General features: G+C 35.8%; 1 protein-coding gene and 1 long non-coding RNA gene across 2 annotated transcripts in view; one reads left to right on the top strand and one right to left on the bottom strand.

The window, feature by feature from the left end:
• Positions 1-2,051, bottom strand: part of LOC138701128 (uncharacterized) — a 449,457-nt gene extending 447,406 nt beyond the window's left edge. The window contains exon 1 of the long non-coding RNA XR_011332456.1: positions 1,952-2,051. This is a non-coding gene — a long non-coding RNA (uncharacterized lncRNA). The remainder of the gene's footprint in view (positions 1-1,951) is intronic.
• Positions 2,052-2,597: 546 nt separating this feature from the next.
• LOC138701130 (serine-rich adhesin for platelets-like) lies at positions 2,598-23,015 on the top strand. The gene is made up of 5 exons (XM_069827726.1): positions 2,598-2,738; positions 6,406-6,605; positions 7,201-7,392; positions 9,491-17,310; positions 18,256-23,015. The coding sequence occupies exons 1-5, from the start codon at positions 2,719-2,721 to the stop codon at positions 18,529-18,531; spliced, it is 8,508 nt and encodes a 2,835-aa protein (XP_069683827.1). The 5' UTR covers positions 2,598-2,718; the 3' UTR covers positions 18,532-23,015.
• The last annotated feature ends 1,602 nt before the right edge of the window (positions 23,016-24,617 follow it).

The following is a 24,617-nucleotide window of genomic DNA, read 5'->3' on the forward strand; positions in this document are numbered from 1 at the left end:
ATATTTACTTAAAGTCGCTAAAAGAGTTAGTAAGAAATAATTTGCTGAAATCTACAGTATGACCACAGCAGAAATTATTAAAGAATTTGGTGTCCTATTATTTTTACACACAAGGTTTCATTACTGATATTGTTGTTGTTGGTCAACTGTCCGAAGACAGGTCTGAACCTCACAAGTGATGCCAAGAAGGCATCACTTATGAGGCAACTAGGCCAGGAGATAATGGAGTAGAGTGGCCAGTTCCTTGCCCCCTTCCCCCATTGCATACATCACCGACTATACATATTACACTAGTCAGACTTCAGATGCATATAAACAAATGTTCTTCCTCTGACATATCGTCAAATGAGATGTACTGCCTGATAATAGATTTAATCAGTCAGAACGTAACTTATTTTAAGGGAATTTTGAGACTCCTTCAGTTTTCTGATGTTTTTTAGTTAGAAAACTCCATAAAATGCGGGTCCCTTGATTATTTTAATTGCAAACACAAGCAATGTTTTATTTTATATTTAATGCAGTTTAGAATTTGACCAATGGCCATTCTCTTAGATGACTTAGATTATATAATAGGCTACAATATGTACATGAACAAAGGTTTGAAATAATAGCAGTAATAACTAACAAGTAAAAAAAAAGGAAAAGCATTAAGAACCACAAGCAATGTAGATTTTTTCGTTATAATTGAGCTTGAATTTTCTTAGTTTATAAGTGGAGGCGAACATCGTGAAAAAATCTACTCAACTCAAAGTTGCCGATTAAAATACAGGCAATTAGTAACTCGGATGTACGGTTCTCTTTATTTTTATAAAGGGAGGCGATGAATCATCAGTGGTAATTATGTAGTACCGTAAACTGGGGTAAAGAGGATCACATGTGGTAAAATGGATCATATGTGTATTGCCTAGATAAGGCAGCACCACATGGATCAAACATGAAAAGAAAACCTTTCTTCTATAAGTGCCACTAAAAATAGTTTTCTTTGCATTTGTGAACAATGTGGCGCTGACTTATCTAACAATACACATATGATCCACTTTACCACATGTGATCCTCTTTACCCCAGTTTACGTTACGCATCGGTCAAGCCATCTTCTCGCAATAGAGGTCCAAGATACATTTTCCTTGGTGAAACTAGTGGACAGTTAGTTCTGGTGGCCTACTGACATCACAAGTAGGCCTACTGACATCACAAAACAAAAAATCACCAGCCTTTGCCCAACTCTTGAAAATCTTGAACAGGTTCGTATATGCAAATTAACTTAAATTAACCTAACCTAATCTGTCACAGATTCGTATAACAAAAACCTACACCAACCTCATTTTATGCAAGACAAAGCATGAGTGTATTACGCTACTAATGCCAACATGAATATTACTTTCAATGTCATCATCAGTATTACGCTTATGGACAGTACTAGCGTGAAATTTTCGTAATGTTACAAAAGTTATGTTGGTGTGACTGAGAAAAGAGCTTTTAACCCTTGAAGGTGTATAAGCGGAGTACAAATGAAACAACAGTAACTGCGCTAGTTTAGGCACACCCTGGACCTATATTGCGGGAAGATGGCCTATCCGGTGTTCGACGGAGTGCGAGTGGTTATGTCGCAGGGTCGGTGAAACGGGGGAAATCACGTGATAGTTACTTACTTTAGGAGTCCTTTTCTTTATATTACTTTAAACATTTATACAATATTATGTAGACTTCCAATTCTGAATAGCAAATATTTTCAGGAAAGAGTCTAACACCCCAGCCACTAGCCTTTACAGAGAAGCCAGCAGAAACAGGTGAGGGAAATCAAGATGCAACATAACCACTCGGTCGGACAGTACACAATGTTCTTCCACCAATTAAGGCAACTTATTTAATACCATTTAAAGTTTCCAAGAAGATATTATTTTGGGAACAAATATTATCGGTATTTTATACTATATAATGTTCTCTATGTACCTATTCTGTGTTGAAAATTCACCCACTTTTAAAGTTCTTTCACATTAAATTGGATCTCCCATTGTAAAAGACACCATTCACCCGCGTTTTATTACGTCAGACTCGTTTCCCTCTTAAAACATATGAGATCATCCAAAGATGATATTACGAAAGGATTAACTTTTATCGACAGTGTTTTGTTCAAGCCATCTACGTATTTTGACGTCATATATTAGGGTATGTCAGTTCTTGGCCTGATTGTCAACATCTTCGAAGATCTGAAACGCTTTGAAGTTAAAGCAAATGTTGTAGCAGTCAATAACATTCCCGGAAATAAATACATAGCAAAGAAGACTATGTTCAGTTTCTGTTAAGAACTAGATTCTTTAAGAAACCTCCTGGCCAGATTTAATCTATTTAGACAGAGTATTTGAAGGTTCTGAGCTCTTACTACAGCAGAAAGACGTTTTCAGGAGGGTTATTTTGGCCAACAGCCTAGTCATCCTACACACATTCCATCGACTCTTTTCAGAGCTAGTTTCTGTCATTTCTTCCTTTACAGTTCGCCCACCAGATAGTGCCACCATCAATATTATCATACATATCATGTAGTTGCAGAAAGTCTCAAGAGATGCCGTAATAATTACATCAGTAAAAACAAAGGAATAACATAACCCGTAAAATCAGCTGTGTCCAAGTGGTTTAGTTGGCAAATTTAATATATTTTTAATAATGACAATCGTTAGGGGACATCAGCATCATATAACACTATTTACAATACCCTAATTATGCCAAAGAAGGAATTAAGGTTGTATATCATGTATTTATAAAGAAGAATTGCATTTGCATGTCTCTGCCTTCCATTCTAACCTTTTCACCTGAATGTAGTGAAATTATTGCATTATTTTACCTTCCTCATTAAATGTATTGAAATTAAGACTGCATTTCATTCCATAGGTGGTATGTCTTCCCACTACTCAATTTTCCTTTCAACCTATGAACCCAAACCGCTATGGAAACATTTCATTGGACAATTCCATGAAAATGTCAATCTAAGAAATAAATTTCTGTGCAGAGCTGATATTGTCCTTATATATCTTTATGGTAAAATTCATAGAAGGTTATATATTTCGTGCTATATTTTTAGCAGTCTAAAGTGATGACTCAAAGTTGCAAACTTACTATATACATTTACAGTAATATCACACTCCACAATATAAAATCTCTCCTTATTTCAGCCAAACTTATAATTTAATTAACCTAAAAATGTTGTAGGCCTATCAAAATAATTGTGCTTAGCAGAAACAAACCCCAAGTTCCCTTCCCAATCTCTTTTTTGCCCCTACAGCCTATATAAGCTTACTAGAGTGCAAAATTAGAAAGGTACTTACCAGTAACTATTCTTGTTATCTCTGAGACACAGTTTTTGTTGGGTAGAGTGTTGTTTTATTTCTTGCTTTAAAATATAAACCAAGTAGTTTCTTGACTTGATACCGGTTATTATTGCTGTTTGTGGTTGTCATGTTATTGATATTCTACTTGCTTATTTCATTTCTTCTAAAATTATTGAATGATGCTAGTGACTACTTTTATACATAAACTAGTGAAGTGTTCCAAAGAAAGGTTTTCTCTCTTCACTTACACATAGTTTGTACACCTAATAATATACTTATAACTTAATAGTCTGAATGTGGCAATAAAAATTTAATGTGGGGATAGTATATGTGGTATATGTCATATGTTATATGATATGAATATGACTAGGCTATTTAAGATAAATTTATAAAGTCTGACACTGATCTTGTGAAAAACATAAACATGTGTGTTGTTGCCGTTTTAGTAAAAAGAAACTATGCAATGAGGATTGTGATAGGCTTTTTTCAATTTCGTGGTTCCTTCAATTCGTTTTATAATTTAGGCCTGTATCGGAAAATAATTTACATTATTTTACTTACATGATATTAGACATGATTTCATTCAAGTATATTTTTAATGTGACATTAATAAGTGAAACAGTTATTTTGCTTATGTATTATCCAGACTCAGTGATGTCTAATGAATTCTCGTTCTCCTTAGTCTGAAATAGCTTTGTGCCGTCATCGAGACATTAGTGAGCATTCTGTATGGTTATCACCAAGCACGAAATTTTATCACATAAATTCATATTGCAGGTAATATTGACGATTTCAACCATTTTCATTGTAAAGATACCGGTAATCAAATATTCTCAATTATTACTAATTCTTTGGACATACTGTACTGATAACCTGTTATGTATATTATTTTTTCTTTTGAGAAAGAAATGCAACTTCCAAATCATCTTATATTTTTATTTTTAGGATATCTGTGGTGTTACTCCTTTAGAATAAAATCGAATGTAAATATAGACAGAATAGATAATTCTTAATGGATTCATTGGATTACTCTAATATTAAAAGGGCAGATTAATATCACTTTAGAAGCTTCATGTGTATTCTGTGTCCCAGGTGTTACCAAATGATTGTATCTTATGAATTACATTAATAAATTACATGCCAGTCTATCTCTTTTCCTAATCCAGAAGATTTAGTGTTGAAGATTCGAACATACAATATAGGGTTGCCAGTCATCCTGAAAATTAAGGGACAGTCCTATGTTTAAGATAAATATTCTGCATCCCCTGTAATCTGTTAAAGGGACGCCAATTGCCCCTTATTTGAAACATGCACTTTCAGAAATGCCAACTAGGATAAATACTAGGCTTAACGATATCAGTAATTTTTCAAATTTCTTGTAACTAATGTAGAGTAATCCCTATATTAAGAAATGACTTAATTTTTTATTAAAATCTATTCCTAAAATTATATTAGACTTAGCAAATAAAGAACAATCTATCGTAAATGGAGTGAATAGAAATGCAGGGGATGAATGGGGACGAAGTTTTATTATTTTTTATTTCTTTGTGTCAAAGAGTAAATATAATAATAAGAATGTTTATTATTTTGTTCATTCATTATGAATTAAAAAATAAACACTCTTATTATTATATTTAATCTTTGATGTATAGAAATAAAAAATAATAAAACTTCGTCCCTATTCACCCCATTTTACAATATTACTTTTGATAGTGTAGGCCTAAGCAGCTTGCATCTACATAAAATCTGAGTCATACAGTACACCGGTACAATAAGATTATTCGTTTGTGAGTCAGCTTTTCTGCTGTCTTATTGAGTGTGAGCTAGATGGCAAGGTTAAGCTTACTGTTATTCGACTATCTTCCCTGTTCAGCAGTATTCAGTTAGTTCTACACTGAGTGTATGAGCTAACAGTTGCATTAATTTTAATGTTTCTGTCTTTGTGAGATAATAAGTAATATTTCTTTACAGTGTTAAGAATTCAGTAGTGTACTTATAGGCTTAGAGTCTTTATGACAAGGATATCGAAATGTTGTATATGAAATGTTCTTTACAACAATGGGTATTTCTGTATGATACATTTGTGAAACTGAGTGATTTGGTTGGACAATAAGAGTGTTTCCAGATAAATTTCCTGATGCTAATGTTATAAATAGAGAAACTGTTCGAAGGTTTGTGGAAAATTTGAAAGAGTTGGGAACATTACATACTTGAAAAGAAGCGAAATTTGACACGCCAGGTTTTAATAGAGCTTGAGGGAGGTAGGATATGATGGTAGAGACTGGATTAATCTTGCTCAGGATAGGAACCAATGGCGGGGTTATGTGAGGGCGGCAATGAATCTCCGGGTTTCTTAAAAGCCAGTAAGTAAGTAAGTACAAACTAGACGAGATTATTGAAAGATTAGAACACACACCAACAAAATCACTTAAATATCTTGCTCAAGAGACTGGAGTGTCTAGTCAAAGTAGTGAGTATGAAATGGCACTTAATTCCTTAAAATTAAAAGTATTTTTAAAACATTCTCAGTACAACAGCGTATTCCTAGAGATAGAGACAGTAGAGTAAAAATTTATATTACCGATACTGGTTTTTGCAATCATTTGAAGAGAATGAGTGTGTGCGTGCAGATGGAAATCATTTTCAACATCTACTGTAAATAAGCTAAAATTTCTTAAATAGCTTTGATATGCATGGATGAGTTGCTCTCATAACTGGCATCACCTAACACGGTTTGATAGAAAATGGCAGAATAATTGCAGTCAGCAACTAGGATGAAAACTGGCACATGAACACATAATCTCACAGTATCAGTTCTGGATGAGTAGGTGATTATATTGTCATAGACTCTTCGTGAGTTTTAAGGGCCAAGATGTTGGTTCTTAATGACGTGACTAATTGTATGACATTATTTTAATGTTGAAAATTAGACAGAATGATTTGACAGTTATCATTAAAACATAAGTGGTCATTCAAAATAAACTTGCTTCTACTTGTAAGTGATCATTGCTTTGCCATATAATTGATCTTTTCAAGTTATAATTTCTAAATAGCTGAGTTTTTGAGGATTGATTGTTACAGTACCAAAACCCGAGTATGGGAGAGAGACCGACGTGAGCGGCTCAACATTTCCTTCAGTGATCTCGGCAGTCTTTTACCCAACTATGACCCTGGAGTGACACTTAGCAAAGTAGAAATATTACAGAAAGCAGCTAATTACATCCGTGAGTTGCAGCAAGAAAATCGGAATTTGCTGCAGGGCAACGTTGATGAATTTACATGTAAGTATCTTATTAATAAAAAAAATCTTCACTTTAAAATTTTCCTTTCGCCTTCATATGGTAGCATCAGTGGAGACTGTTTAATTGGACGTTGGTTAGGCCTAATTCGAACTAGCCATTATACCTCTTGAAATTCCCTTTTAAATCATCATTAAAATGTCATACTTAATTCAAATTTTCAAAGAAAAGAGTTGGATAATTCGAGATCAGGTTTTAATGATCAAGAAAGTTAAATGGGCAGTCACGGCTTTTCTTGCATTTTCTGTCATAGTCAGGGCAAGAACTTAACACCTAAAGATACACTTTCACAACACACTTCTTCACTAATACAACACTTCAAATAACAAAATATCAATTAGACCCTTTAAATAATGTGTATAATATACTACCGTCTATTAGTAAAGTCCTTAAGCCTATTTTTAAATACATTTTTGGTTATTGGTAAAGCCTTTAGTAAGTCTGCAGGTAAAGCATTGCAGTTCCTGATAGTACGATTGAGAAAAGAATACTTTCCAGTGTTCATCCTCTGCCTTCTTTCCCTCAATTTATGTGAGTGGTCGTTCCTTATGACTAACATACTATAATTCCTCTTCAGCAAAACAGGTGCAACAACTGAAACAACGTATAGACGAGTTGTTGAAGCGAGTACAGCAGTTGGTCAATCTCTTGCGAGATGCTGGTATCTCTGTACCATCCCATTTGGCTATGGAATCGTCTCGCCCACTGCCGTGGTCCAACAAGTTCAAGCTTGAAGATGTTGCTTTACCTTTGGAGAAGGCAAAGAAAAGTAATACTCTCTCATTATAGTAGTTGTTCATTATTTCATGTTTATAGGAACCATTAATACTAGTAATGTAATAGAAACGTGCAATGAAACATAAGTTAAGTGAAACAATGATTAGCTAAAATTTGACATGATTTTTTTAGAACATTTACAACAATGTTATTCCTAAAGGAAGTTGGCAAGTCGAATGTCTTTCTAAAATCTTCAAAAGCTTTTGGAATAACTCCTTGAGAAACTATTAGCAAGCCATAAACTTCAATATAATTGAGATTGTATTTAGATTAAAATAGTCCACTGTAGACTTAGATATTCTTCGTAGATTTAGAGAGCTTCATGACATCTCAACTTGAACTGGATTGTTGGATCAACAAAAGTTAAAACTTTTAATAATATGTTTCTCATTATGCTTTTGATATGTATAAGAAAGTGGTATTTTGTTTAATGGTGAAACTTTTTTAGTAAGTTATTTTACGATGCTTTATCAGCATCTCTGGTTATTTAGCGTCTCTCTGGTGAAATGAGTCCGGGGTCTAGCATGATAGGCTACATCTGCTCATATTGGGTTGAGGGAAAACCCCGGAAAAACCTCAACCAGGTAACTTGCCCCGATCGGGAATCGAACCCGAGCCACCTGGTTTCGCGGCCAGACGCTCTGACCATTACTCCACAGGTGTGGACTGGTAAAAGGTTATTAAAATTTTACTCTTTCCTATCTACGATATTCATAAATACTAGTGCTGTTGACCGATCAAAATATTTAATCGATTAACTATTTGAATTTAATCATGTTTTAATATATTGTAATAGGTCCACACAATTATTGTTAAATTTAATTTGTGTTCGGTGATAAGTATAAGTATTACATGTTGTATGTCTGTATATATTGTATCGTTGTATTACAAAACAACTATTTTAATTATTTACTAACATATTTATTATGAGGCTTATAATTTATTGTGTCAATTTCTCCTGGAATTTTTGAGACAAACATAAATAACAAAAAGTATGGAGACTCACCTAGTTAATACTGCTTCATCCATGATTTTAAACATGTGACTGTATTCACATGCTCCGAATTAAGTGCCGCTCTACATTAAGTAACAAAGTAACAATGTTTCATGCATCACTAAACACGAAAAAACTTTTTTTCTGTCAAGCACTTCTCCACAGTCGTTCAATTTAAATCCAAACGTTTCAAATTCTCATATGACATAATGGAGTTTACACTTATCACAGACCACAGAAAACTGATTTGTTTTCTTTATCAAACTAAACACACAACCTTCATACACAAACTCTGTACAGAAACTGTGACTGCAAAAGTACAGCGGTCAAAACAGAAGACTGACCCCTATTTTAATCGAATTACCAGATTTTAGAAACAGAAGAAGATACTTACATTCTAACTTGCTATTTTATAAGGGATGAGCGAACGAATCCCAGAAAAGCTAAGGGTTTCGCATTGTGTTTCAGCTTTCAATAGAGGTAGACTAGGTCAGTGTCATATCTCCATCTCTTTCTGAAGTGTTTGTGCAAAGATTTTCCCTACGCTATCTGCTTTGCAGTTAGAAAATAACAGTACTATTGTGATTTTAAGTAAGCAATTTCCGAGAGAGGAATATTGTCGGAATTTTTAGTATGACTTTTTATTAACAAAATAATAATTAATATTAACTACAACCATTAATTTCAATCGACTCGATTATTCGATTAAACATTTCTGATCGATTAATCTTATAACAGAATCTAGTCGATTAAATCCCACAACACTAATAAATACTGATGACATATTGTGACCTAGAAAATTTTCATAGCATGATAGGCTACATTCTTCAGTGAGAGACGTGAAATTTTAGAGACAACTTTCAGAATAACGTAAATTGCTGTCCTATTTTAATTATATTATTATTATTATTATTATTATTATTATTATTATTATTATTATTATTATTATTATTATTATTATTATTATTCTTACAGAAGTATAGTGAATACTTATTTATTGGGTATTCACATGCATATTTCAGTATATATTTTTCTACATGTATCTTGGCTCTAGTTTTTTCATGCATACTACTTTAAACTATGATATCTATTTCAGAAAAAATGGACCCAAAAATTAGCAAGATTGAGCCGAAGAAAAAGAAGAAATTGAACAGAATTCAATTGTCAAGAACAAATGCAACACCGCTCAAGCCTGTAATTAACAATACATCAAAAGTGACTCCAGCGAAGCATATAAAACCCGTTGCACTTATCTCAAGAATCCCGTCCAGTCCCTCAAAAAAATCCACAGCCTGTAAAAAACCCAAAGACCAAAACAAATCAGGAAAGTCAACAAAATTATTTGGTGATAAATTGCCAACAGTTGCACAACTGTTAGGATTGACAATGAACGATATTGACACATCTCCAGCAGCATATGTTGATTCAGCAACAATATCAGTACATGAAACAACTACTGCAGCCAGCTCCACTTTGATCAATACAAGTGCGCCACTTCCCCCAGGCTTCATTGTGATTCAGGGAAATAATGGAGTCCAACAGACAGCCATAAACTCTACCTCTGTTTTGAACCAACATAGAGCACAGCCATGTATCATGATGCCCACTCAGACGATAAGGAAGAAAGTAACAAAATCGTGTCCAGTACCACAGCCAATTTCATTGGTACTTTCAAATTCTACCTCTAACAACATTAGAGTCAATAAGAGGAAGCCAAATAATTTGATCGCAGTAACTAAATCCCATCTTCTCACTGCACCTGTGATAGCAACTGGTATTCAGACATGCCCCCCACCTGCAGTCCTGACGAATCACAGCCCAGGATTAGCGGGGCTGGGGCCCGGTACACTGATATTGGCAAATGGAAACATTGTTCCGGTCCTTCCCCCTACTCCAACAGTGCTTACTGCAACACCAACACAATTTATTGTCAATTCAAATCAACTGCCAGCACCTGCCAACCCCGCGCCGGTGATAATGATGCAGCAACGGAAGAACGCAGTTACGATAACTACCTCATCAAATGGTACTGCCTTAGTAACAACGTCAAGTTCCAAGCCACAGCAGCGTTCATTCCCAGTGTTGGTTCCAAAAAAATCAGAAGCTGCAGATTCCACTGTAACTACATTTTCTAATAAAGTCCCTATCCCTGCTCTTACATCACGCCATCAGCCTGTCAAGTGTCAACAGGGACAAGCTCCTCTCACTACAATTGCAGCCAAGTCTCCTGGCAAAGCTAAAAGTAAGAGTGACTCTGAAGGCATAAAACCCGTAAACACTGTGTCAGGAAGTAGTAATAAGATTCCATGCTCTGTTTCCAAAAAGTCTTCTGTGAGCAGAGGAAAAGAAAAATCAATCAAATCTGCGAGCGAAAAAGAAGATAATGGACTTGACAGCAGCAATGAAAACGCCAGTATTACAGATGTAAATATTAAAAAAGATGGTGGACTACAAAAAGAAAGAAATGCAGATAATAAAATTACTTCAGAAGTCTCTAATAATAATGATAATGAAAATTCTAAAGCAAAACAATCGCTCAAAGTTGATAATGTTTTAGACGTTGCTAATGAAGATGTAAAAGAAGGTGGAACTATAGAGGTTAACAATCAAGACACTCAAGTGGAAGATGAAAACAAAGAGGAAGAAATTCGATCACCTGTGGTAAAAGAAGTCCCTCCAACCACTAAAAGGAGAAAGAAATCAGAAGAAGAAGATAGTGAAGAGATTGGAAACAAGAAGAAACGAATTAAATGTGATGTAGTAAATCACAATGCAAAGACTGATAATACCGACATTGATAATCCACATACCAATATAGTATGTTCTACATTACCTGAGAGCACACTAAAAACTTCACTAGCAACCCTCAAATCTGCCAATACTGGAGCTTACACAATAGATGCTCTGTGTGTCACAGAACCTGCAAAATGCCTTGATGGCAACAGTTCTCAAGATCCAAACTCTACAGATGATAGTATTGTCTTAAAATATTGTGACAAGCAAGTTGTTTCAGCAGAAGGAAAAAATGAGGAAATTAAGACGAAACAAGAGACTGTTAAAGTAACATATTCATGTGTAGCAAAGGACGTAAATGAAATTGTAGAAATAAGCAGTAAAGATAACCAGGTTATTTCAAACACTATTTCAGAATGCAATGCATCTTCTGATTCGAATATAAATAGAAGTGATACCTCACTAAATGATACTACACCTACATCTGAAGCTGAAATTATGGCACGATCACCGACACCACCACCACCACCACCACCATCATCATCATCATCGTCATCGTCATCACCATCATTATCGTCATCATCATTAGGTGTCCAGGAGGCTGATAAATCTTCAATAGACGAATGCAGTAACATAACTACCTCAAATTCGTCAGGTATTTTGCAAGAAAATAATGCCGATAATTCGCAAGTTTCTCAACAGCCAGAAAATCATAATTCTTCAGAGCTGTCCGAGTCCATAGAAAACTTAAAGGTAACAAACTTGTGTACAGATGTTGAGCTCACAACAAAATCTCTCCAAAACAATACGACTGATCATCCCATTCAGCTTGTGTCCCTTCAAAGTAAACAAGATGCTGAAAATGTGGATCGTGAAATTTTAGGCATACCACAAAAGTCAGTTCAGATGACAAGTTCTCCTTGGCAAGAGGACAAAGAAAATACAATTAAGGATAATACCTGTGCTAAATATCAGTTACTACCAGTAACTGACAATATATCTGCTTCGATGTTGCCACAGCAACAGCAGCAGCAACAGCACGAATTAGTTAAAGAGATAAATGTGATAAATGCAAAAGAACATGGCTTGTGTAATGAGAGTTCAATTGGAACATGTCCATCTGTACCGGATCATCAAAAGTCAACAACATCTACTGAGATGAGTACCGATAAATCATTACAACCTAACAGCTTATATTCTATGACTACAGCTATAGCAACACACTGCAGTGAAAACACGTTCATTCCCATTACCAACAGTTCAACAGAAGGTGATGCAAAGATCGATGACAATGAAACTAATGTTAATAATTCTTTAAGCATCTCTCTTCAGAATTCAGAGTTTTCAGGTGATCTGTTTGCTTCATTGCAAGTTCCATCAAGTGGACAGCATGCAGAGTCAATATCTCCAACAGCAGCGTTCCTTCTTGCATTTCCTCTTGTATCGTCTTCCAAAGTAACAGAAATGATGGGAGATTCGCAAGAAGAGGTTGGCAGTGACAGCATGCAAGGATCATCCACACTTCTGCAAATTGGCAGCATTGAACCTGAGCATTTGTCCAAGTCTCACCAATCAGATGATGCGAATGTAACCGCTACATCGAGTGAAACAACTACTACGAAATCCCCATTGAAAATAACGTCAATTTCTTCTCTTGAAAGTGTTTCAGACAAAGGTTATGCTAGAGAGTTAGAGAGTGGACAAAGCATTAATCGTGATCAAAATGAAATTGTGTGCAGTAGTCAAGAAAAACGAACAGAAATTACAACGCAAAATTCTGAACAGTGTTCTTCCACTACGTCTTCTCTGCATTTGGCAAATTTCCCCAGGAACAGTGGCAAACAGTGGACAGACGATAATGACGAAGTAGAGCCTCATGATAAAGTAAATTCCAGGAGCAGAAGTATTGGTACACAAGCTAATTCTTTCAACAATCTCGAACATAAGTCAGCAGAAGCAAACTGTGTTCAAAATTCCATGTCAATAACAATAAAAACATGTTTACCTGTTGATACTAGTGAATATAACATCTTGCAGAATGATCGGAAAGTAAATGCAAATACATCTTGCTACTCGCAACAGATGGAAACTGGAACCTCGACAGTATCTACAAATAATGCACAGAATCAACCCGTCTCCAGCTCGCATTCGCATATCACAATATTCAAATCAGGTCAGCAGCATCAAGAATGCCACGTGTCTTCACAGTTATTTCAGCCATCACTGCCTATGTTTGAATCTGTAACCATGAAGAATACAGTGAGTGGGGACAGTGCTAAGAAACTGAATATAGACATACACAAGTTTCCAAGTTCTGTAGTCCAGCCTATTGAAGAATTATGTATGAAACCACAAATGTCTGTTAGCGCGCAATGTAATGCAACTCACACTACTACAAATTTCACTCAGACATTCCTTACGAACAAAGAAACCAATAATATCTGCGAAAACGTGTTGTCACACACTCTAACTCCAGGGAACACTGCAACAACTCACAGGGCAACCCAGAATTCTTTCACCAAGATACATCCCACACAAAACACAGTTACAGAGGAACCACAAAATGTCAACATCAGCTACAAATCTCTTGCAACTTCAGCTTCCGCAGTTTCTACTGCTGGAGACATTGCAAAACATAGTTTCTCTAACCAAGTCTCCACAAATTCTGTACCTCCAGCATCTCAACCAAGCAGATCTGCTCATTATAATAATGTGTCGAGTTCAGTACCTCCACAGCCATACTCGTACAATCTCTTTAATAATGATTATTCTGCACTGCATTCACAACCAATGTACACACAAGCCTCCAGTAGTAATGATCAGACAAAGGCAGCTGGGGCTGCATCGTTTTCCGTGGCACATAATTCGTCTAATTTCAGCATTCTATCTTGGACCACTCTGTCTCCAATGTCAGCATCAACTAACGTCAATCAGTGTGAAAATTTCAGTGCTCCATCACAGAACACATCTGTGAATATGCCACAACGTGCATCGTCTTCTGCTTCTTTGCAAAAATCAGTTCCTCAGACTGATATGAACGTATCTAACAACACTACTGCAATTCTGCCAGCTTCAACAGCCAGTGAAATGCAAGGACTAGCACACAACAGTAATTGCCAGAAGCAGTGTAAGGGCGATGGAAATATTGGAAAGTCTATGAATGATGGAGTGAGGAAATTGACTGGCTCCTTCCAGGGTCTGTACAGTAGTGAGAATCAACGATCACTGGGAGTACCTCAGAGAGACAATACCACATCTCATTTGCAATTTCACCACACAAACAATGAAAATCACGTCTCAGGATCCCAGGATGAGGGTGGGAATAATGAAAATTTCAAGTATCCAGGTTCTTCTAATGCTGAAGTTAAAACTAGACAAACGAGAACAAACCACTCAACTGATAGAATAAAAGCGTCGCAGCAACATCGACCTCCAGTGAACTGGATGACTACGCCAGATATTCGCACCAGTTGTTCATCATCTTCCTCTGCCTCTGTTTGTCAAACTGTCATCAGGAATGTACCAGTAACTGCAACATCTGTTATGAATTCAGAGACAAATCCTGTTCAAGTAAATAAAGAGTTTGAATTCTGTAGCACTACATCTAATCATAACTTATTCATGAGCAATTCTAATGTCACTCCGCCAACGTATGACAGCAGAAGCTTCGCTGGAAATGCACCATTGTATGGTAGCCATGTTCTTCCATCACACAGCAGTCTGTATTCAAATAATCGCCAAACATCCCATTTGACATGTTCTAAAGAAGAAACCATAAATTCTGGAAGAAATGTACACCATAACCCAGCACATCAGAGACTTACAGATCTTCCTGTACCTGGACAAAATTATAATGAAGCATATTCAATATCTTGGACACCACGGAAGGTTCCTTTCACCTCTTCATCTATGATGCCACCTGATATGAGCAGTAACAACTTTGTTCCTTCAACTTTGCCAACATTGGTGGGAGACTTGGCTTTGGGTACTAATTATCCAATGTCTGGAAATGATGATAATGGTCATACAAAGCCGTACATGCATTCAAGCTTCGGTGATTCCGAAATTAATAAAAAGAATACATCAGTCGTTTCCTTGGATGATAGGAGACAGGATGTGTCATCAGGAAAACAAATTCAGAGTAGACACAATGAAAAGGAATCTGGAATAAGCAATGGTAATGTTGGGAATAAGACAAGAAACAACAATAACAGCAGCAGTAGCAGAGTGTGTACACAAGAATATCGTAACAATGCTCATTCTGAAGGAGGAACATCTGGAGGTTCTGCAGGTGCATCAGGGAACTTTCTTTCTGTAAGTCAGTTGGTTGATCAAGTGAAATCAGGTGCAGGGTCATCAAGAACTCAAGTGAGTGCCACGGCGAGGAGAAGCAGCAATAACAGACAAGTCAATGGCGGGAACAAACACAACACAGTCCAACAGCGACAGCATGCCACAGCATCAAACGTGGGGCCATCTGCTAAGAGAACTGCCGGCACTCAAAATGCCTCAGAGAGAGACGGCAACAAGAAGCAGCAGCAGCAGCAGATAAGTATGAGTTTCAGCATTGCAGAGAACACAAACACTATGGCGATATCTGGTGACAACAACAGGAAGCCCAATGAAGGCAGCAGAGAAAGTCATTACGCATCAGAAAACAATTCTACTCTCATACCACCTATCTCTCAAAGCAATGCAGGGTTCCCCATGCCAGTGCATGACATAGCAAGCCATCCACCATCATCTGTCACTAACACCCATCACCATTGGTCTCCAAGCAGAGGAAAACCGGGAAGAACAGGCACCACAGCATATAAAGCTCCTGTAAGCAGCTATTCTGCAGAAGCACTCATTGGACTGAGTAGTAATACCCAAAATAATTCCGACACAACTCATCTACCTCAAGAACCAACCAATAATAAAGTTATATCTCTGCCACCTCCCATGGTATCAGAAAGATTCTGTCATAACCAGAACTATCACCATCATCCCCAGTCTGCCCGGCCGCTACAGATGTCGTCGTCATTTGGTAACGAAGGGATTTTACCAGGAAATTACTTCCCACCTGTTGACTTACCACCGCCACATCATCAGGACGGGAATGGATCAAATCTTCAGAATAATGGTCACCATGACAACTTCACACAGACTTCTCATCAAAATCAACAGCCGTACAGTAACACGTCATTCAGCTATCCTGGAGGTGCTACTAACATGAGCGGGCAAGGCCCGGCTGTTTTATATCCCCCTTCAAACTTTGTACCAAATGCCAACAGCGGGCATTCCAATGCCAGCAATCCTCCCGTTACTCTTCCAACAGGCTTCCTTCCAGATCTCTCTGGTAGCAATACTTTCACTGGAGCCATTATACCATCAGATTCCAATAATTCCTTAATCTTCCCGCCTTCTATAATGAAAGGAGTGTCTACAAGCAGAAATAATGGAGGTCGACATAATGCTTCTTATTTGCAGTCCACCACATCTACCTCTTCCCACCATCACCACCACCAAGCAAGCCAGCAGTTACCTGCTAGGAACGATAACTCATCAACTCAAGTAACAGAAACTAATAGAAATAGTAATGCTAACATGACTTCTAATGATGTTAGCAGCACTCGAAGGCTAGGTAGCCATAGCACAGGTTTACCACTTCACCACCAGACTAATAACTTAGCCAGCAGTAATAATGGGAATTGTTCCTTGACAAAGTCTCGCGGAAATGGTAGCAGAAGAAGGATTCCTGATCCAATAGTATCAGCTTCGACGTCCACAACAGGAATCACTGGTCTTGTAGATTTGGGATATTTGCCAATGCCACCTGGAATTGGTTCACCTATGTTGGCAGCAGATGACGCAACTTTCTTAGGTCACCATACAAGCGGGACATTTTTGGCTCCTCCAGGGCCGCAGCTTTACCCTGCAGGTCCTGCACCCACCCCCCAAGGAACACTTTATCCTCCGCCTCCACGCCCTCCAACACAGACACCGTCACAAGCCAATCATCATTCAGGCAGTCATCTACCTCCTTTTTCGTCGTGTGCTCCTGTGCAACAGAATGCCTCACTCACGCGTGCCTCACATCAACAACAGCAAGCCAATGCCTCACCAAACGCTACAAACACCAGTGGAAACACTCTTGCCAACTTCAACCTCAGTACTATCTTCCCAGAAATTAATGACAAGGTAAACTATTGTATACATATACATTTACTTTTGACCAGCCTCATGGGCTAGTGATCAGAGCTTCTGACTACAGTTCATGAGGTCCCGGGTTCGATTCCTGGTTAGAACACAGGAATTTTTCCTTAAAGGAGAATGTTCCTTGTTCGTCCATGGTCTGGAAATTAGGTTAGGCTTAGGTTTAAGACCTCTCCTGACACTTCATAATCATCCTATCATAATATCATCGGGGCAGCATAACTCCGCCTTCCAGGCGCCCCAACCTCGGAAGTGGGTTACAAATAAGCCATTGCCAGGAGAGACCAGAAATGTCAAATGACAAACTGGTGGGAGGGGGGAGGAAATACTGTTTCGTTTCGAGTTTTCTGTCACAGGGTCATTTATGAACACCATAGCTTAAGGAAGATGGAGGAGCATTCCTCCGAAACATGTATGGTTTTTAACCGATTTTATTAATTTTGTTCAATCATTAAAAAGTGTTCATATAACTGTATTAAATCACTTTTATTGTATATAACTATGAACACCATGATTATAGACGTTTTTAGAGAAAAAGGAAGAACTGAGTATTTTTGTAATCTTCATCTTACGATGTTTGGTGACGTATACACGTCCGTTGATGTGACATATTAATGAATTTAAATACTATTATAGTCACAATTTTTCTTTCATACCATGGCATGATTGTGACTATAATAGTATTTAAATTCATGAGTATTTTTATGTAATATTACTTTACACTTCCATTTAAGTATTGTTATTGTTGTTGTAATTATTATTATTATTGTTATCATTATCATTATCATTACCATTTTTGTTGTTTTGTATTGTAGACAACTTGCTAAATCGGAAATCAAATATGATATAATTTCGTGGCTATAAAGTGTAGATGAAAATCTAATTGTGAGCAGAAGTATTAAATTTACTTACACGTTTTCTTTCTTGCAGCAAGTTCCGTCTGTTTCATCTGTAGTTGGATTTGCAAGTGAAACAAAAAATCTGACACCTGCAAGCTCTTCTCTTCTACCGCCAGCCAACACGTCTCACCATCATTCTACAATCTTACCGCCAGGTAGCAGTGAACCAGAATATCCACGAGTTGTTCCTCCTCCCACCACAGTCCACAGCAACTGCCTTCCACCACCTCCTGTGCCACTACATACCAATTTCAACAACATATTAAGTCATGCACCACCACAGGTAGGTCGAATGCAGTGGCCATAATAAACAAAAACATAACAATCACTGGTCTATATACTGTGGCTATTGTAAATAAAGTATCATATAGCATACCTGCGTTACAAATGCGAATATTCAGACTGAATTAAATGTCTTAAATTATTTATCTTTTAATTTATCTCAGTAATTTATATAAAAAATATATACTTCTACAAAATTAAATATAATATAAAATATACAAGTCTGTCAAAGCATAAAATAAATTTCAACATGATAATATGTTCGCCTTTAAACTGATATAGAGATTTTGTAAATAAGGTCATTGATTTGTTAAAAATATGTGACAGAATCTATAATTTCGTGGACTTTAAACACGAAAAGCATAGTCCGGCATCTTATGCACGTCCACTTTTACATTTAGTGAAGCATTTTCTAAGTTTTGGTTACCAGTACCATTTTGCGTAACATTTAACAAAATGTATTATATTTTAATTCTATTCAAATGCTGATAGGCCTCCAACTACTGTAACACATTTTACATAGGCTGATATTCATGCAACCAAGTGCATGTACTAAACACATTTTGTCAATAAACAATCTGAAAGTGCAGTATATTATGTACATACAATGCTTAGATGCCAGTGGTTCACGGAATTATTCACTCTACAAGTAAAGTGAACTTTGGTGCAACATTTTTTTTTTAATTCAACCACTGATATAAAGATTATGAATCTCATTAATAAATTTACTTTCTTTTTAATACATTACATAACTTTGTCTTAGAGCTTTTGATAGACAATGCGGAAGTACATGGTAGTGGAAAGCAGAGGTGGTGATGTATTATCACAGTCTAGTATATGCAGTCACGAAGCTCAATATGTAGGGAATATGCATCCATTGACAGTTGAACTTGCTAGTAGCTAGCCAGTAGGATCGCTACTATCATCCATTGCAGCCCCTTAACCTAGTAGATGACAAAATGTATTATACTTTCGTTATCGTGTTCTTTTGAAAAAATTAACACCTTTCCAAATTATTGAAAAATTAAACAAGGTCTACATAAGGTTTATTTATTATTTTCGTGAAGTATATACTATGTTTTATAAACTCACTTTGCTGGATCTTTTGGAAGAATACAATAAATAATGTTAAAATGTTCAATCTTATGACTTATCAATTCAGTATTAACATTTGTTAATACATGTTAATATTAAATTGATGTCATAAGATTGAACACTGATTATGCTGTAAAAGGCAAAAATGTTTATACATTATTTATATTTAACATGCATTAACAAATGTTAATATTAAATTGATAAGTCATAAGGTTGAACATTTTAACATTATTTATTATATTTAATAACTGACGTATCTGAAAATCAAAACATGAATTGTAAATTACTTTTGGAAGAAAGCTAACTCTGGCCTCTTTTTCTTACTGTTGCTGCAATATTTATAGCACTACAAACGTCTCCTCCTTGTCCCATATTATTATTCCAAATATTGTATTTTAGCCATTAATATTTATTACAACTGATAACGAACATTTCACAGTTCACACAACTTTTCCTTTTCTTCACAACAATGTAAAATATGGCACAGTCTATTGTCCCTAGTACCCCTAGTTGCTAGCCACTTGGAATACTGTATCACGAGAAATGCAAAAAATCACCTCAAGCTTCGTGACTGTATGTACTAGACTGTGGTATTATTCTACCAAGAGCAGATAACATTTTATGTGCAGCCATAACTTCATATATTCTTGATATGGGTAGTTAGGCCTACAGAAATTTTGCTTCTTAACTTGGCTAGTCCATCAAGTGTCAATAACCTCTCCATTGGCATAAAGAAATTTATTGAACCAAGTGAGTTGGCTCAGACAGTAACGTTTGGGACTCGCAATCTGGAGATCCCGGGTTCAAACTCCGTAGCCAGCCAATCTGACTGGATTTTTTCATGGTTTTCCTATCACAAAGGCAAATATCGGATTGGAAATATACGTACTATGATTCATCATCTCCTCAGTCACCAATATCATAAACATTAATCAAAATCTCAAATCAGTTACATGAACACGTCACCTATAACACACAACAATAGTAACAGGAACTCAATAATAGTAAAAATGGCCTACTGATATACCCAAGTCCTACACACGATATGACCACAGATGTTGAAGTGTATATAATTAATAAACTTAACAAAAAGGTATATTATCACCCTTAACAACAGATATCATAAATATAATTTGTATTATATATGAAATATCAGTTATCTTGCCTCCCCTAAATTAATATCAAAACCTTTATCAGTTCTGTGTTACATATTTAAAATTCATATTTCACCAAAGTGCAGTCGTTCAATGGCTACTCTGTCTACATCACATTCCTTTACACTGTTTCTGCCTCTTCTACCATTACAGTTTTAAAAGATCTAAGTGATTATTTTAGTTATTGTTTTATAAATCTCCTGCCAGAAACTCTAAGACAGAACATACTTTATCCGTCTTCATTATTCTGCATTCTAATGCACTTATTGGAACATTTAATAGTCTTGATTTATGCATGTATTTAATCTAAATTTGACCATTTTACAGTGAATCCTCCACTTAACCTCTTAAGGACAGGGCAGACAGTAATGTTAACTTCAACAAATTTACAAGAAAAGTCGTTTGTATAAACACACGCAAGAATTTGATGACATTGTAGTATATTAACACTGAAAGTAAATCATATGAACAAATTAGTTACTAAAGAATCAGCAACGTCCATGACATGTAAAATTGTGTATGTCATTGTACAGTCTGTTAATACTTTAATAAAAAGAGATTTTGAACATGAAAGTTAGTGGGAAGAGAAGGAAGGTTTTTAGGTTCTTGACGGGCTGAACAGTCTTCTGTAAAATAAATGTTGAATTTTTGTAATAAAGTATATCTAATTTTCAATTGAACGATTTTTTTTCGTGCCTGATCTATCACTTTTGTCTCACCAAAGTTTCCTCTTTATCAGTATTGTTTTAGGCTTTTAAAGCATTTATGGTTTGTTGTTTACATTTGTACAACAAATGAAATGACCAGAAAAAATATTTACTATAGTACCGTCGCTGTTATTTCCGGCAGCCAATCACATTGTAGATCGGCTACATTTAAACGTGTGCGTCTTGTGATTCGCTGATGATGACGTTATGCAATTCTTAAGGCTCGATAAATACTTAATATAATCGTCCGCCAATTTGGCTCTTTCGTTGGCGTTCGCAGAAAGCACATGAGGACGTTATTTGCAGCGCAATTATTTCTGAATTACAATGCATTTGATTTATTATCATAGGAGCTACGACATGATAATGTTTAACGGTGTGGCAAATAGATATCTTGTCTGGTAGCTCGGTGACGAAAGAACAAAAATGGCGAACGATACTACCTACCTAGACTTTATAGAGCCTTCACTTCCTAAGACATAAGCAAAGAGGAGGAGTCATGCCGGGAATAACAGCGTCGCGACTATACTTATACAAAGTTTATTTTACTGTTAAATGCTCTATTTGTTTCCTATCCTTAAAATGTTAAAAAGACTAACAAATACAGGTTCAGTCTATTGGATAGAAATGTAATATTTATACTTATACAGTAATTTTATATATATTCACACTTGATTTTACTATGTGAGAAGCCAAATAACACACACTCAAAACTTGAGAAATATTAAATAATTTGATGAAAGTTACACTATTACAAGAATGTACACTAAGTAGAAAATGAATTTACTTATTTGTTCTGTTCTTTAATTTATATTTATTTGCAGTGCTGTAGCTGGGAAAAAATTTTAAGTGGAACTCAATTTACAGTCTATTTTAGAAGATTCCAGATTGCCTCATATGTAACTTCTTTCACTGGCTGTAGTTTCCTACATGCTGTTTCATCTGCTATCTCAAAGCCACGATTGTACATAAAGGTGTGGATTGAACTTTTGAACCAACACTGCTTATGAATAACAACTCAGTTGCCTGGAGACTAGGAGAGTATTTCTCTTCTTTGATATTACTTCATTCATTGTGCTAAATAATCTTTTGAACTCTGATGTTGAAATTGGCAGAGTGTCAATTGTTTGTTTTAAAATTTTCAGTTTATGTGTTTCAGTTTCACAGTCAATAAACTCACGGAAAGCAGTTATGAAGAATCGCTTTTCTAGCAAACAAAAAATATCGCAGAGTCTGCACACACTTCTATCAATTCCAGTGATATCAGGCTCAGGAAGCCAGTTTTTGGTATTACCAAATTCAGGCTATTTACAAGTAAATTCATTAGCGAGAAAGAATTTCAGTTAGTGACACTGGAAATTGACTAGCTTGGCGTTATTTCTTGAGACTACATCTTTATATAACAGAGTACATTCTCTGTCTGTGTGCATATTGCTGGATTGGATAGAGAAAAAAGCTGGACTGCTGACATCTTACTCCGTATTTTTCTAACTTAGTGTGTTTCTGTTTAATGGAAACCTAACGTAAATTAAAATTTGCTTGAATACTGAATCCGGAGGGGGAACAACTGTTTTACCAATAAATATTTAGCTGGAATCGGAATGGTAAAGTCCAACTAAATTTTAACCAGAACTACATTCTGACCCAACTACAGCACTGTTTATTTGTAATGGCACTTGTAAAGATGTAAAACTCTACAATTAGGCCTACTCAAAAATTCTAGTATTATGTAATTATTAGTTATGTACTTAACTGTACTGTTCTTTTGTGAAATAAGTGCTAAGAGCAACAACTACAAGTAATTTTGGAAATGTGATCATAGTGATATTATTATTATTATTATTATCAAATAATAATAATAATAATAATAATAATAATAATAATAATAATAATATGTTGTGTACTCCATCAAAATCACTGTTAAAACTAACAAGGAAACTACTAAGGAGCTCATTTCGAAATCATCCCTCAAGCAGCGCAAACATCTGCACAGCAGATATATAAATAAAAAGAAATGGCTGACCATACTAACTGTAAGGGTATGAAAACTTACTTGAAATGTAGCATTAAAAAAAATGACACTTATTTGAAGAGAGTAGCCTAGTTGAGTTGACATTCTCCATGCTTGCAAATCTGACTACCAGAAAGGAAAAATTGTTCCAGGACCAGGTATCGAACCCGGAGCCTTTTGCTAAGTGTACCAACACTCTACCACTGAGCTATGCAGGAACTGTGCCAGATCCCAGGCCAATTCTTCCCTTCTTGCTTACACTGTCACGTGACTTGCAAGATGAGACCTACACTGAATGTGCTCTGACAGCTGAGTAAACACTATCTACTCATATCCAGGGCCTACATAATTTTTTGATAATCTTTTATTCAGGCTTCAATTTCGTAGTCTTATAATCAGTATGGGCAGCTAATTCTTTTCTTTTTGTCTGGAGATCTAACAATGTGCACAGTTTGAGAAAAGTTCCAGTCATTAACAGTTCCCTTGTGAGTATAAATTTAGAATAAGTGTACATCAAGAAACAGAAACTTATCATAACATAAACGTGTACTGCTGTCTGTATCGTCCAGCCAATAGGAATGACTAACATACGTAATTTATGTTATTGTTGGGGGAGTGGGGGAGAAACTTTGAAGCAATCCTTTTCTTCATTAAACAGAATATGAATGGAGTCTGGCCAAATAAATACTGTATACCCTATTTGATGGAATGAAGAGATAAGAATATTTTATAATTTTAAAAGGTTGCATCAGTAATAGTATGCAGTAAACTAAAAAACCCATTAAAAGCCTTCATATTTATCAGAATTTAAATAAAGTAAAGTATGTTGTGATTCCTCAATCAAAGCTTAAAGTCCTCAACAGTTTGTCATCATAAAATATTGTTGTAAGAGCTTCTAAAATAAATGTGTTCAGTAACAAGGTGGGAATGTGGTTCATGAAATGGAGCATATTATTGCTACGTAATTGTTGACAGTAACTGTAACAACTTGGCAACAAAACAGAAGATGTTTGGATTGTTAGAAACTTTTTCTTGTATTAGAATTAGGATCTGATCTCTATGAAAAAAAGAGAAACGATCCTAATAAAAAGATCTCTTTCATAATGAAAGAATTTATGTATGTATATTGACTTTATTATTATGG

Source organism: Periplaneta americana, chromosome 6 (assembly GCF_040183065.1).
Source record: "Periplaneta americana isolate PAMFEO1 chromosome 6, P.americana_PAMFEO1_priV1, whole genome shotgun sequence".
NCBI lineage: Eukaryota > Metazoa > Arthropoda > Insecta > Blattodea > Blattidae > Periplaneta > Periplaneta americana.

Excerpts from the sequence above, each read along its gene's own strand:
- LOC138701130 (XM_069827726.1), top strand. The coding sequence starts at position 2,719 with ATGCCAAAGAAGGAATTAAG. Across the intron at positions 7,393-9,490 it reads TTTGGAGAAGGCAAAGAAAA|AAAAAATGGACCCAAAAATT; the intron begins GTAATACTCTCT and ends TATCTATTTCAG. Across the intron at positions 17,311-18,255 it reads TCCCAGAAATTAATGACAAG|CAAGTTCCGTCTGTTTCATC; the intron begins GTAAACTATTGT and ends TCTTTCTTGCAG.